This window comes from Amia ocellicauda, chromosome 7, assembly GCF_036373705.1.
Source record: "Amia ocellicauda isolate fAmiCal2 chromosome 7, fAmiCal2.hap1, whole genome shotgun sequence".
In the NCBI taxonomy this organism is placed as follows: domain Eukaryota; kingdom Metazoa; phylum Chordata; class Actinopteri; order Amiiformes; family Amiidae; genus Amia; species Amia ocellicauda.
This window is the reverse complement of record NC_089856.1, coordinates 15291699-15307256: the sequence shown is the minus strand read 5'-3', so window position 1 is coordinate 15307256 and position 15558 is coordinate 15291699. Positions and strand designations below refer to the sequence as shown.

Below are 15558 nucleotides of genomic sequence, written 5' to 3'. Positions count from 1 at the left end.
CCACAGCCTGCAGAGCAGAACTGGGTCTATTTCCCCTGCTGATCCTCATCAAAAAGAAAGCAGTGAAGTTCTGGTCCCACCTAAAGCAGGCAGACCCCCAATCCTACCACCACAAAGCACTACTGACCAACCAGCTCTCCCCAGAGTAGGACCTGGGAGCATGTAAATTCATCCCTGCGACTATTCACCCCATCATATGTTCTCCACAAGCATTTGTATCCATGAGTGCATTTACTTATTGTAGAGCCATAGAACATATACATACATATACACTCACCTAAAGGATTATTAGGAACACCATACTAATACTGTGTTTGACCCCCTTTTGCCTTCAGAACTGCCTTAATTCTACGTGGCATTGATTCAACAAGGTGCTGAAAGCATTCTTTAGAAATGTTGGCCCATATTGATAGGATAGCATCTTGCAGTTGATGGAGATTTGTGGGATGCACATCCAGGGCACGAAGCTCCCGTTCCACCACATCCCAAAGATGCTCTATTGGGTTGAGATCTGGTGACTGTGGGGGCCAGTTTAGTACAGTGAACTCATTGTCATGTTCAAGAAACCAATTTGAAATGATTCGACCTTTGTGACATGGTGCATTATCCTGCTGGATGGGTACATGGTGGTCATAAAGGGATGGACATGGTCAGAAACAATGCTCAGGTAGGCCGTGGCATTTAAACGATGCCCAATTGGCACTAAGGGGCCTAAAGTGTGCCAAGAAAACATCCCCCACACCATTACACCACCACCACCAGCCTGCACAGTGGTAACAAGGCATGATGGATCCATGTTCTCATTCTGTTTACGCCAAATTCTGACTCTACCATCTGAATGTCTCAACAGAAATCGAGACTCATCAGACCAGGCAACATTTTTCCAGTCTTCAACTGTCCAATTTTGGTGAGCTTGTGCAAATTGTAGCCTCTTTTTCCTATTTGTAGTGGAGATGAGTGGTACCCGGTGGGGTCTTCTGCTGTTGTAGCCCATCCGCCTCAAGGTTGTACGTGTTGTGGCTTCACAAATGCTTTGCTGAATACCTCGGTTGTAACGAGTGGTTATTTCAGTCAAAGTTGCTCTTCTATCAGCTTGAATCAGTCGGCCCATTCTCCTCTGACCTCTAGCATCAACAAGGCATTTTCGCCCACAGGACTGCCGCATACTGGATGTTTTTCCCTTTTCACACCATTCTTTGTAAACCCTAGAAATGGTTGTGCGTGAAAATCCCAGTAACTGAGCAGATTGTGAAATACTCAGACCGGCCCGTCTGGCACCAACAACCATGCCACGCTCAAAATTGCTTAAATCACCTTTCTTTCCCATTCAGACATTCAGTTTGGAGTTCAGGAGATTGTCTTGACCAGGACCACACCCCTAAATGCATTGAAGCAACTGCCATGTGATTGGTTGGTTAGATAATTGCATTAATGAGAAATTGAACAGGTGTTCCTAATAATCCTTTAGGTGAGTGTACATATGGGCCATTCTCCCAAAACATGTACCAGTGAGTGTGAGAAGCAACTTGGAAATTGTAAGAAAAAAAAGAATGCATACAAAATGAATAAATAAATATGAAATATGAAATCCATACCATTTTCGTGTAATTAATCATTTGATCACGAAAAGTTGCTGTTTTTTAGATGCCATTTTGTTACATGCTTTGTAGTCATCACAAACACAAGTATATTTTTAACTAAAATGGCTCGGAATTATTGTCTGACTTACTGATTCATTATAAACAAAATACAGACTGATATTATAGCATTAATTGATAACTAAATAAAACTAAACATTCTGTCTTTAAGCACGTTTTCTTGTCCATCGTAGAATGGAATAGAAACTACAGAGTCGTGATATACAGACATGGCTGAAAGTATTGGTACCCTTCCACAAATTGACAAAAGTATTTGGTATCCACCTCGCTTTATTTCACATTCAATAGAACAGAAACTTTGCTTTTGATTTATGACTTAACATATTACTTGAAATAGTAAAACAAATGAAAATGGCACGGACAAAAATATTGGGACCCTTAACTCAGTGGTGTAGTGGTAGGAAAAAAGGTACCGGAGCGGTCCCAATCAGAATCAATCAACGTAGTAAAAGAAGATACAGTAACGACCCCTTTCCGTTTAACACGATTTAATCAGTTATTTAAAACATATTATATAGCGTATTTGTTATAATTTAATAAACGTATGTTTTTATTAGTCCTGTTACAAATTTGTTACGAAGTCCTGCTGTAACTTTGTAACAAGTTTGCACGTTACTGTCTCGGCGTCGCATGTCTACAAGACTACAGCAATACTGCGCTATGCATAATTGCTTTATGTTGCTTTCAATAATGAATACACTTAACACATATTTTACTAAACCAACAACAACAACAAAAACATCCGTTATAGCCCTATAGAAAATAAATAAAACACTGCAATAATCCCATATTATTTTAGTCTACTCTATAGGAACTGTCACAGTGATTCAGGGCAGTCGCTCGAGATTGGGCCTGCTGTACGGCTGTCATCTGCGCAGCTGTGATTTTTGTCGCAGCCAAGTGGTCACATACGGGCTTGGGTTCCACTGTCTCAAAGGGGGTCCATGAAGTTTGATAAACATCAGAGCTGAGGCATGTTTGATTAATATTTTAGACCGCTGTCTGTGACAATCAAGTTCACTTGGCTGAATCCCCTTTCACATTCAGCAGTACTGCACGGAATCACGCGTGTACAGTTAATTAGCGGAACTAAATCATCTGGTATTCTTCTTCAATTTTCGTCTTTAAAATCTCGAAAGGTGTTTTTGACAACACGTTAATTTAACTGAAAACGCTGACCAAGTCTTTCGATTTCTTTTTCGTCGTAACCCTGAGGTAATTCTGCAGGCCAGTGCTGTGGATCCAGGACTAAGAGCCCAGAAAGAAGACATTCGTATTTTTGGCAATTTTCCTCTGAAAAAGCCTGCAAGTAAAGGTTATTTAAAATGAATGGTAACATTTATTTACGCAATATTAAATGTACATATTCGTGTTTTATACTTTGAGTTACAGTTGTATAAACATTTTGTCCAAAAGTTAAATTAGCTTCCCCGCAATTAATTAAACTATCAAATTACAAATCCGTGCAAAATACATGAACATACCTTCTCATTTGATGCAGTGGTTGTAAAAAGTTGGTCTTTCATGTTATAGGTGAGGCTTGGCAGGAATTGTTTTTTATGTCTTTTCACATGTTTGTGATTCGAGGTGAGCTCTGTAGTTTTACGTTGTCCTTCTCTGGCAGCTGTCAAGCGTCTTTGTACCTACGTTCACTTTCAGGGATTACAAAATTTGTATTGTTCTATGTGCCACTTTATTTGCATAAACCAATGTGTAGTGCGTCTCTGGAGAGTCTCTGACAGCAATGAAAGTTCATATAAGGTATTGTACATGACTCCGAGATCAATGAGGGATTCTGGCGAACACAGCAGAAGTCCGCTTATTGTGTAGTGATGCAGACTTAAAATGAGCCGCCAGAACTTCAAAACCTTCCCACACAGCGGAGACAGTCCTGAATGAACTGGAAACCCATCGCGCATCCATTACGCGACCAATTGTCTTGAAGACAGCGTCCAGTTCTTTTCACAATTTCGGAGTTCTTGCTGATTCAGTACTGATCTACTATAGCCTGAGTATAGCTTGTCCATGAAAGAATTAAAATGGTGCATGCCAGTAGTCTCAGAAACACTATCTGCAATTGCAAGTCGAGTCTGTGATTTAGACAGTGCCAGACAACGATGTTGGGGTACATGTCTGCAATTCGTTTTGCTACACCCGATTTTTTCCCAAGCACTACACTTGCACTGTCGCTTGCAAATGCAACACGATTCTTCTATAAGTACACATGGTCAAACCCGTGTTTCTGAAGACACTTCCTAAGGGCTAACACTATTGACTCTGCTGACTGATCAAAAAGTTCAATCAACTCCAAAAACATTAAGTGAGGGTCACTTGTCTGTCTCGCATTTGAGATGCACAATGAGTGCTGGGGAGTCGTTTAGAGCTGTTGCTTCATCAATTAACACAGAGATTTTGCCATCAATGTGTATTATTCTCTCACAGGATTTTTTGACCATTTCATCAGAGACGGTTGATAATTTGAGTGGCGTTGTATATGAAATGAAGACCGGTTCCCACATTAACACCATTCATTTCTTGCAGCTCCAGTAAGGCCTGGTGATCAGAAAAGGGGCGATTTTGTTTTGCAAGGTAGTATGCAATATTAAATATTTTACATGTAGACTCATGATCATGCCTTTTGGCATTGTCAACACATTTCCCAATTATATCCTCTGAATTGTGCTGTAGCAGTGTAGTGGCCTTGTTGTGAGCGCTGGATTTCTTGTGTTCAGCTATCTTTTTTCGCAAAGATCTTAACTGTTGCTGTCGAGTTTTTCCATTGTACCCAACACTGTAGTTTTTCCATTCCACAGACAGGAAGACACCCTGAAACACGTCTACACACATTACACCCCAGATTACCATCGGCACAGTCAAGGAAAGTGTAAAGTTTTTTCTTTTCCTCCCATACCTCTGAACTCCAGATGTTTGGCCATGGATTTTCTGATCTGTCTTGTTTTTCCCGTGCCTTTATATTCAGCTGCTGTCGGTTCAGGTGTGTTACCGTCTGCAGCGATGCCTTCCTCCTGCAGTGTTGTCGTCTCTTCATGATCTCCCTTGACTCACATAAACCGCTGTCTATTTTGTTCTGAAACTACCGAGGAACCCGACAATTCTATATTCTGATTGGCTAAAACGTCATTACTTGATGTAATACCCCGTTCACACTTATTAGGCCGGCTCTGGGCCGCCTCAAATTTAATCCGGATTTTTACAGACACCCTGTTCACACTTGCGGTTTTAGGAGCCTCAGTGCGTTCCCATATGCGGGCGAAAAACCGGCTTAAACGAAATGCATGCCGGGAATAAACTAATCTGCTCAAACAAACCAGTGAAGTAGGACATTAGGTCTGCTTACAGGTGTATGCGCTGTATTTATAATCACAAATTATTCATATATATATATATATATATATATATATATATATATATATATATATATATTGATCGGTTCTATATTTTCATTGAAAGTAATCTCAACCCTTTGCAGCCGAAGCTTTCTAATATAATTAAAACTGTGCTGGTTCAATGGGGAATCTAATTCATATATTTCCCTTTTCAAATATCTATCTTCGGTTCTGCAAGTCTAAAAGTGCTGTTATACACCCGAAAATGAAGCACCTTTATTAGGACATCTGCATTAAATCACAAGAAATCGTGTGCATTAGTTATCACTAGAAAATTGAGATTTATAACCTGAAATTGTGTATTACATACACACACACTGTGTTTGTTTAAATCCTCAGACAGCAGCGCTGCGCACTTCTGCGGTTTCTGTTTTAACTTCATCTTCATTCACATTGTAAACAGCGCTTTCATTTCTGCATCGGCCCAGTTTTTACCTCTAACGCCGGCATTTGTGATCGTACTGCTCAGCTCAATATAATCGCATTTCGGATTGCATAGTAAACAGCTGATGTGGTTTTAAAATTGATTTGAATGGAAACCTGCTTCACTGAAATTTGTATCGTTTTAATATATATATAAAGATGTGAGCTAGTGAAATGTATCAGTACATTTAAGGCTATAGATCGATATGACACTGAAACAATATAGAGACAATACTGTGTCCTGCAGTGTGTGAGCTGTCTTCGTGCCCGTGTTTATTGTGTGTTTATTGTGTTTACTCTGTGTTTACTCTGTGTTTATTGTGTGTTTATTGTGTTTACTCTGTGTTTACTCTGTGTTTATTGTGTGTTTATTGTGTTTACTCTGTGTTTACTCTGTGTTTATTGTGTGTTTATTGTGTTTACTCTGTGTTTATTCTGTGTTTATTGTGTTTACTCTGTGTTTATTCCGCGTCTCTGGGGGCGGGGCTTGAGTTGCGTCACACGCTGACGCTTTCCACTCGGCCCAGGGCCGGCGCGTTCACACTCACATATTTAGGCCGGCATTAGGCCGGGTCGAAAGATTTAGGCCGGGTCAAAAAGCGGGACTAATTTTGACCCGGCCCAGGGCCGGCCTAAATCTATGACCCCGTTCACATTTGAGTTAAGGTGGCCCTGTCCTAAGGGACTAAGAGTGTGCACTTCATTGCGCAGGCGCTCTTTGTATGTAATTTGTTACATTAATAAGCAGTCTTTTTACTTACTTTCATCATATTATTAACAAGGAAATATTTAAAATGCATTTATTAATAATTTTAAATATTTGAATTTAGAAACATGGGATTAAAAAAGTGCCGGCCTTAACTTAATATTTCGTTGCACAGCCTTTAGAGACAAATAACTGCAATCAAGAGCTGTCTGTTAGCTGTGAATGAGATTTCTACACTTCTTGACTGGTAGTTTGGCCCACTCTTCTTGAGCAAACCGCTCCAGTTCTCTCAGGTTTGATGGGTGCCTTTTCCCAACTGTGAGTTACAGCTCTGTCCACAGATGTTCGATGGGATTTAGACCAGGACTCATAGAAGACTACTTCAGAACGGTCCAATGTTTTCTTCTGATCCATTCTTGGGTGCTTTTTGAGGTATGTTTTGGGTCATTATCCTGCTGGAGGACCCATGACCTGCGACTGAGACGCAGCTTTCTGACACTGGACTGTACGTTTCGCTCCAAAATGCCTTGATAGTCTTCTGATTTCATCATGCCCTGCACAGATTCAAGGCACCCAGTGCCAAAGGCAGCAAAGCAACCCCAAAACATCACTGAGCCTCCTTCGTGTTTCACAGTAGGGATGGTGGTCTTTTCTTTGAAAGCTTCATTTTTGTTCCTGTAAACATGGAGTTGTGATTTACCAAAAAGCTCTACTTTTGTTTAATATTTCGTCTGTTTTGTTTCATCTGTCCAAAGGAAGGACTGTGGCTTGTCCACATGCATTTTGGCAAACTCCAGTCTGGCATTTTTGTGTTTCTCTCTTAGAGAGAGGTCTCCTACCATGGAACCCATTTTTATTCATACAGCGACAGATGGTGTGACTTGAAACTGTTGCACCTTGAGCTTGAACGTCGGCTTGGATCTGTTTTGAGGTTTTCCTTGGTTCTTTCTCCACCATTCAAACAATCCTTATCTTCATTCTTGGGTCAATTTTCCTCTTGCGGCCATGTCCAGGGATGTTGGCTACAGTTCAATGGGCCTTAAACTTCTTGATAATATTAGCAACAGTACTCACAGGAACATCAAGCTCTTTAGAGATGGTCTTCTAGGACCATGCTTGGCTATTACCTTCTTTCTTACCTCCTCAGACAACTCTCTGGTTTTCCTTCTCTTTTCCATGTTCAGTGTGATACACACAGTGACACAAGAGTGAGTACTTTTCTCCATTTAAACTGGCTGAATGAGTGATAATGTGATTGAAGACACCTGTGATACTAATTAAAAGAGAATGGTCTGCTTGAGGTATTACTACAATACAATGATTTCATATAACTTCTAAAGGTTATCAAAAAACATTGTCCAGGTCTTTATAGAATAAGCAAGAATTAACTTCTTTTCACCGTTTTTTTTTTGCATTGTTCCACTGCAAACCATAGACATGCATGTATGGATTACATAAGATTTTTTTTATTTCAACACTTTTCAGGGCGAATGGTGCATTATTTGAATAAAACGCAAGGGTACCAATACTTTAGGCTACATCTGTATTCTCAGATGCTTATAACCACACAAATATAGGGTCACTTTTTATAATAGGATGAGAATGCTGTTGTGTTATGCAATAATTTGTTTCTACGAGCACGGTGTCCTGAAATCATGTTTGATCAGTACATAAAAGGGACATATTTTCTTCCACTCAATGTCCAATAAGAACATTTATTCTGCATTTATAAATAACCTACTGTTGGCAGAAACAATACAGTTGCTAAATTTAGAAGGGTTACTATGTGTAAGGAGTGGAAAGAGCAATTTTGTCCGTGGTGTCTCATTTGTGATTCAGGTTACCACAGAGACATCAGTCAGCAAAAAACTGACTTGTGTGAATTGTTGGTAATTTAAGGTGGCCATGAGTCTTGTCATATGGAATACAATCTTATTACAATTAAAAAGTTTGTATTAGTGTGCTTATTTTATTTGTTGCAGGTTGTGTTGATATTGCACAGATTTCTGCAATTCTGCACAGAGCTGTACAATTCCACATTAGTACTGCGGAACTGCGGAAGTCTGCGCTACACGAACACGAACATAGAGCTCAAGCACCCTATTTAGTTAACACATTCACTGTTCGACACCTTTTTGTGCAAGTCTACAGCAGGAAAATATCAGAAAGAAATTATAAATAATCCAAACAGGTAGCAAAATGTTATGTTTGGTGTGCCAGAGAATGAAACTTATACACAAACATGCCCAGAGCATGCACCTTTTTAAAAAGGTGACATCCACCCATTCAGACTCTTATGAATGGACAATGCTGATATGTTAAAATGAATATATCCGATAACCAAGAACACAAGATAATATTTGTTTATATACTTTGTGTTCACCTGTTTGTTGTCTTTTTTCCAATCAAAACCCAATGTAAAAAACATGCCACTAGCACAACATCTTTTTTCATATAGATGTTTTTAGATAAGGCATTTAATAATTAAAAAACACAATCATATAATAGAAAATTACATGTTAAATGTTTTACTCTCGTGTAACACAAGTGGCCCATATTCATATACATATATATTTTGCATTTTTTAAATTAATGTATTAATTCATTTGAGACTAATTCCAATAGTTCAGTCATATACAACCAATTAGGACAGTTGGCTGTGGCAGCAGGTGACTTAAAACATTAAAGCTTGTATCTCCGCTGGCATAGCGATTAAGGAACACCGCTGCAAGCCAGGTGTTGTAGGTTTGATTCTAGACATGGGGATGTTATTTCTTATGTAGGTATTGATTTGTATTCTATCCTTCTATCTATCCATCCATTTTCAAAACCACTCTGTATTATTATTTTTGTTTTACACATCTAGGAGGGACATCTGGTCATGTGGACAGTAATCATAAACATTCCACCTCCATGCAGAGAAGAAGAAGAAAAGAAGAAAAGGAGAGTCGAGGGAGAATTTGCATCACAATTTGTGGGTGGACTGCAAACCATTCAGTACCCAGACTGGAGTGGTGGAAAGCAACATTGTCCAATATGATGACGAAGCAAGACCTATCAGGTCTCACCAGCCCTCTCTCTTCTCGTGGTACCACTCTATGGTGCAATGCATCAAGACGTGACAAGAAGTTCTGTATCACATGGGTCAATTATAGGGATGTGGCAAAGAACCCAATCGCTGGAGATAGCAGCACACATGGTGATGTTGGCACCCCTTTACCCTGGCACATTCATGGTGGCCCTCCTACCCTCCATACCCACATCAATTAATGTATGGGGTGTTGCATTGCCCTGCTTCTCTCATGGAAAGGCCATGATTGACAACATGGTCAATAATTGTGGCACAAATTTAATCTGAAACATTAGCTCTTTGTAATCCCCTTTGAGCTGCTCCACCACCACACATCTAAACCCGTCTTCCTCTATGTGCCCCTCTACCTCTCCTTTGTCCTCACCTACACCCTTAGTCTATTACTTGGTCTATTCTGCAAACAGCTCTGAGGTGACCTCTTTTATGCATGAATATGGACTGATTGCTGAATGAACAATTGCACAAAGAAGTTTTGCACACATGCAGAAGAGGTTCACATTCATGGGAGTCATTTGTAGTAGATGTGACCAAATGTTTTAATTTAGTTTGAATTACTCAATTGAGGTTTGCAGGTGTGTTTACTGTTTTCCAAAAATGTGCTTAACATATGTATTGTGTGAGAAAGCAATGAGAAATTACTTAGTGTTTTGCAAAAAAAGAATACAGTTGTGCTCATTATGTTAAGATGGACATCACATTGACCCCAGGTTAATTAAAAGTGTCTTAGCAATCAAGAACACTTGTATACATACTCTTTTCTGAAAATGTGTTTTAATTATACTTATACTACTTATGATCTATTATTCATGTATCTGTTTATTTCGAAAGATTATTATAATTTATGCATTATTTTAATTATGTTTAATGTATTCATATATTTTATCTTTATTTACTTAATTATCTATACATATTTACATTTCTGTTTGTATGTATTGTCGGTGTCATACATGCTTTGGCAATACCAAAAAAAGAGGTCATATCCATAAAGCTCTATTTGAATTTGAATGTGAGAGAGAGAGAGAGACTATTTACTTACCTTTACATACACATCTGACTGACTGGCTGACTGATACACTAACAGTAGTACAATAGTACAAGCAGCTCTAGCCGTAATAATAGTGGATGTAGTAGTAGTGATATTATTATTAGTAACAGTGGTTTTATTTGTAGTAGTAGTTGTAGTAGTAGTGGTATTATTATTAGTAGTACTAGTAGTGGTATTAGTAGTAGTAGTAGTAGTAGTAGTAGTAGTAGTAGTAGTAGTAGTAGTAGTATTAGTAGTTGGAAACAAAGTTCTTGTCTTAAGTACGATAATTACAAAAACACTGCTCTATAAATAAGAGGATTATAGAGGGGGAGGGGAGAGAGAGAGGGAGAGAGGATATATATTTACACATTATGGAGTGATCGATGAGAAAGCCGACAGAAGGCTGGAATGCACTCTTCTCTAATTTCATTTTCTCTGTAGAAGTCTGACGAATATTATTATTATTATTATTATTATTATTATTATTATTATTATTATTAAGAGTGTAATGTAGAGGGGCTGCTAAGCTGCTGCAGTGTCCCAATTGACCTGATCAACATTATTAATTAGGGGGAAATGAGAGACTAATGAGTTAATGATCAGGAGTCCTACAGAGTATCACAATATTATTATTATTATTATTATTATTATTATTATTATTATTATTAATAATAATAATAATAATAATAATAATAATAATAATAATATATGTTAAACTGTTATGAGCGCTGTACTGTGGTCACATTGGGTTTAATCACAGAGCCATAGTAGCAGGTTCACATTTTTACTGATGAGGGTACACAAGAACACACTTCTGCCGAAGATTTTAGTGCCGAAGTCCCAGAATTCCTTGTGTTAAAGATGGGGACAGGTGGGAAAATAGGCAGACACACAAATAGCAGACATGGTTAGGATATTTTACAAGCAAATTATTTGTGAAATTGATGTTGTATGAAGTTGAAGGAGAGCCAGACAGAGGGAGAGAAAGGAAAAGTGTGAGAGAGACAGATAGAGGGGGTGTGAGTGAGGGGGAGGAAGAGAGAGGGGGGTTATCTGCAGGTTCTGTTGGAGTGTTTGCAAGAAAAACACAATTTCTGTTCCTACTGAGAATCTGTTTGCCTGCTTGCCTGTATGTCTACCTTTCTGTGTATTCGTCTTCCTCCCAGTCTGCCTGCCTGTCTGTCTACTTATACTATATAACATACTTATACTCTATAGCACATTCATGCTGTAAAGCATACTTATACTGTATAGTATAATTCTACTATGTAGCATACTTATACTGTATAGCACATTCATATGGTATAGCATACTGTATAACAGGGGTTCCCAAAGTGCCATCCGGGGACCAAATGCGGCCCTCGAGGAAGTTTGAAAGCTAACCTTTAACCACACCTTTTCTGAACCTTTACTATTATTTGTATACTATCTGAAAATGTTATGTTCCACATTGCACATGTAATTTAGGGGAAAATAATAAAATAATTACAGTTCATAAATGTTTCCTAACATAAATGTATAGGAAATAAAAAGGTATGATTTGGGACATTTTCATCCCATGCAACCTCCGGAAATTGGCCCTCCATCACTAGAATCCCCGCAGTATTGCATACATATACAATTTACAGCATTCATACTGTACAGCATACTTTTACTGTGTAGCATACGTACATTGTGTAACACATTTATACTGTGGCATATATATACACTGTATATCATATTCATATTTTATAAAAAAATTATAGCATACGTTTACTGTATAGCACATTCATATTGTAAACCATACTTTACCATACAAATACATACATACCACACAAATTCATGCTATATACCATACTTATACTGTATAGCACATTCATACTGTAGTATATATATATATACATATATATATATATATATATATATATATATATATACACTGTATAGCATATTCATACTGTATAGCATACTTGTACTGTATAGCACATTCATATTGTATACCATACTTATACTCTATAGCAAATTCATACTATAGCACTCATACTGTATAGCACAATCATATTGTATAGCATACTTATACTGTATAGTACATTCATACTGTATATAATTCTGCTCTGAAATCTACACTACTGTATTACACCCTACTTAACTGCACTCCATACTGTACTTTACTTGACTGAACTATATTTACTGCCCTACACTGAAATGCTATAGTATAGGTGAATGCAGTATAGTACACTTTACAGTACTAAGCTCCATCATGGCACAGAGAGCACACCCGCCTACTGAGAGCACACATGACACAGAGAGCACACATGCTGACAGGGAGCATTCATGGCACAGAGAGCACAAATGCCCACAGAGAGCACACATGCCACACAGAGCACCCATGCCACAGAGAGTTCAAATGTACAGTGAACCCCTGCAATATACCCCCATAACTCTGAGCTCGATTGAGGGTAAGTATTACTATATCAGCTTCAAAATTAGGGGTCTGATTTTTGTATGTGTTTTATATACAGTACAGTGTGTTTGTGTGTGTTTTATATACAGTGTAGCTTGTGGGGGCTGTACAGTCTGTATTGTAGAAGTCTGCAAAATGTTAATACACAGATAACCCAAGGCCAGGGTACCATACTGTTCTGTGCTACACTGTAGTATATCACAGTGTACTGTACTGAAGATTACCACAGTGCATTGTACTGTAGTATATTACAGTGCACTGTATTATATCAGTGACCCATACTGTACTACAGTAAATCACACTATACTGTACTGTAGTATAACCCAGTGACCCATACTGTAAAATAGTATACCCCAATGTACTGTACTATACCACAGTTTATTGTACTGTAGTATACCACGGTGTACTGTACTGCTCTACTTTACTGCACTATGCTGGAACTCTCCCAGACGACCTCTCCCCTGTACACACGCACAGATTTAAGCATCACTTCACTTCACTTCACTTCCTATCTATGTCTCCCTCTCTCTCAGATTGACATCCCGCTTCTCCCTCGCCCCCTTACTTGGCAGTTAAACACCCCCCGCACACACCTCTCCCTCGACCAGTCGCTGTATTCTCATAAATGCCTACATTAAAAGTAAACATTAAAATAACATACATTAAAAAAACGTCTTCTACCATGTTCCAAAGACGCACAAAAACTGAATGGAAACACAATGCAGTTGCCGGCAGACAAAAGGCAAAACAAAACAATGACACATACAAATACATCTCAAGGTGGCTCAGAAACTGCGCACCACGAACCAGCACAATCGAATTTCACCAGGAGCCGCGGAGCCTGGGGGCACTAGGGCGCTGCAGTGCACCTTTTTTGCGCTGCACAACTTCGGTGCACTTTTAAATAGAGCAAGGACGAGTCCTCACCCTGCGGTCTATACAATACCATATATATGAATTTAAAAATATTATATAATGTACTGTAAATGAGCTGGTGTAGTGAATAGTCTAAAGTACATTAAAATACCCCATAATGAATGTAATTCAATCTCTGCGTTAGATTTTATACCAAACTAACTGCGCTAAAATTAGTTACATTTTAAAATATATTGTAGTCACCTATGCTAAACAAAGCTTAAATTATATAGTGAACGATTCTACAACTAAAATCACAGTACGTTATAGGATACATAAAAGTAACACATTATGACATGAAAAATTAAAAACATGTTTCCTAACTATAAATTATAACGCCGGTTAGCTAGGATAATTTTGCGTTGTTTTAAATACAGTTGGGAATTAAAGTACAACACAATTATCAGTTAAAAAGTTAAACATATTCCACTTCTGTTGCGATACACACACACACACACACACACACACACACACACACACACATACACACAAACACACACATATATATAATTGCAGTGAAATTGACTAATTGATGCTGATTAGATTAAAGCCCGCGATACCGACCTGTGTATTTTCCCGAGGGTCCTGCCCGCGAGCTTCTTAAACTGCTCCGAGCGGAACTCCATCCTCGCGACTGGCCGCTCGACCCCAAAGTGACACAACTGCCCCGTCCCGCGCCAGCACTCCGCTAGAGCAGCTCCCTCTCTCTCTTTATATGACAGCTAAATCCCCCTCTCTCTCAAACAGTTTAACAGTGCTCAAAGAGTTAATATCGCCCCCTCTCTCTCCCTCCTTTCCTGAGGATTTAAACCTCACTTCCTCTCTTCCTCCCTCCTCTCTCTCCGTCTCCAGTTCATAATGTTCCCCAATTAATTAATTATCATCTTAATTGCTTAATCAAGAAGGGCAGAAATCCATCTTGACAAGTTTTGGGATCTCCTGCCTCTCTCCCTTCTTCACTCGCTCTCTTCCCCCCTCCCTTCCTCCTTCAACCACTCCTTTCACTCTCTCACTTCTGCTCCCTCTTTATCCATCTCTCTCCATCCCTGCCACCCTCCTATACTCATCTTCCTGCTCTCCATTCCTCTGCATCCCTCCCTCTTTCTTTCTCCCTCCCTCTCATCCACCACAACTCTTCCTCTCCTCCAACTCTTCCTCTCCCCCCCTCTCCCAGTGACATATGCACACACACAAATATGTATACAAACACAGCGACACCTACAAACACAAACACCAAGTACAGTACACAGTACAGTACAGACACACACTACAATACAGTAGACACACAGTATACTGCAGATAGCTTTTACTGTTACCTTCATCTACGTTCACTTTTTTGTCAGTGGAGTGCTCCCTCTGGTGGTAAGGTAATGCAATTGCAACAATTGCAACTATCGGACTATCCTATTGCTACAGTTACTACAACATTTATAGTTACTGTTACTGATTTTGTTGATACTAAATCTACTACTAATATTACTGATACTTATAATAATATGCAGATAAGAAGTTAAGTACAGAAGTTTTATTAATAAACTCATTTTACATTTTATCAAGGAAAGATACAAATCTATACTAAAGCATAGTGACTACAGTACAGTATAAAGTGATTCTGCAGTACTGAGCAGCTCAATATAGTCACTCTACAGTAAAGTACAGTAAAGTGAGTACAATATAGTGACTCTGCACTACATTATAGTTACATAGAATACAGTACACATTGACTCTACAGTATAAGGTGACTCTATAGTCCAGTACAATATAGTGATACTACAGTGCAGTGCCTATATACTCCAGGCTAGTACAGTGTCTGTATTCAAAACCACATACTACCATACTACATGTACTACATTCCAACATTTCAGTAGTATGCAGTATGCATATTGGA

The 15558-nt window shown here is 38.8% G+C and overlaps 1 protein-coding gene across 1 annotated transcript in view; it reads right to left on the bottom strand.

Moving 5' to 3' along the window:
• slc17a7a (solute carrier family 17 member 7a) overlaps positions 1 to 14699 on the bottom strand; it is a 38714-nt gene extending 24015 nt beyond the window's left edge. Inside the window, exon 1 of the mRNA XM_066708685.1 lies at positions 14235 to 14699. Coding sequence (XP_066564782.1) covers positions 14235 to 14296 — 62 coding nt within the window. The 5' untranslated portion in view covers positions 14297 to 14699. The remainder of the gene's footprint in view (positions 1 to 14234) is intronic.
• Positions 14700 to 15558: the final 859 nt, after the last annotated feature.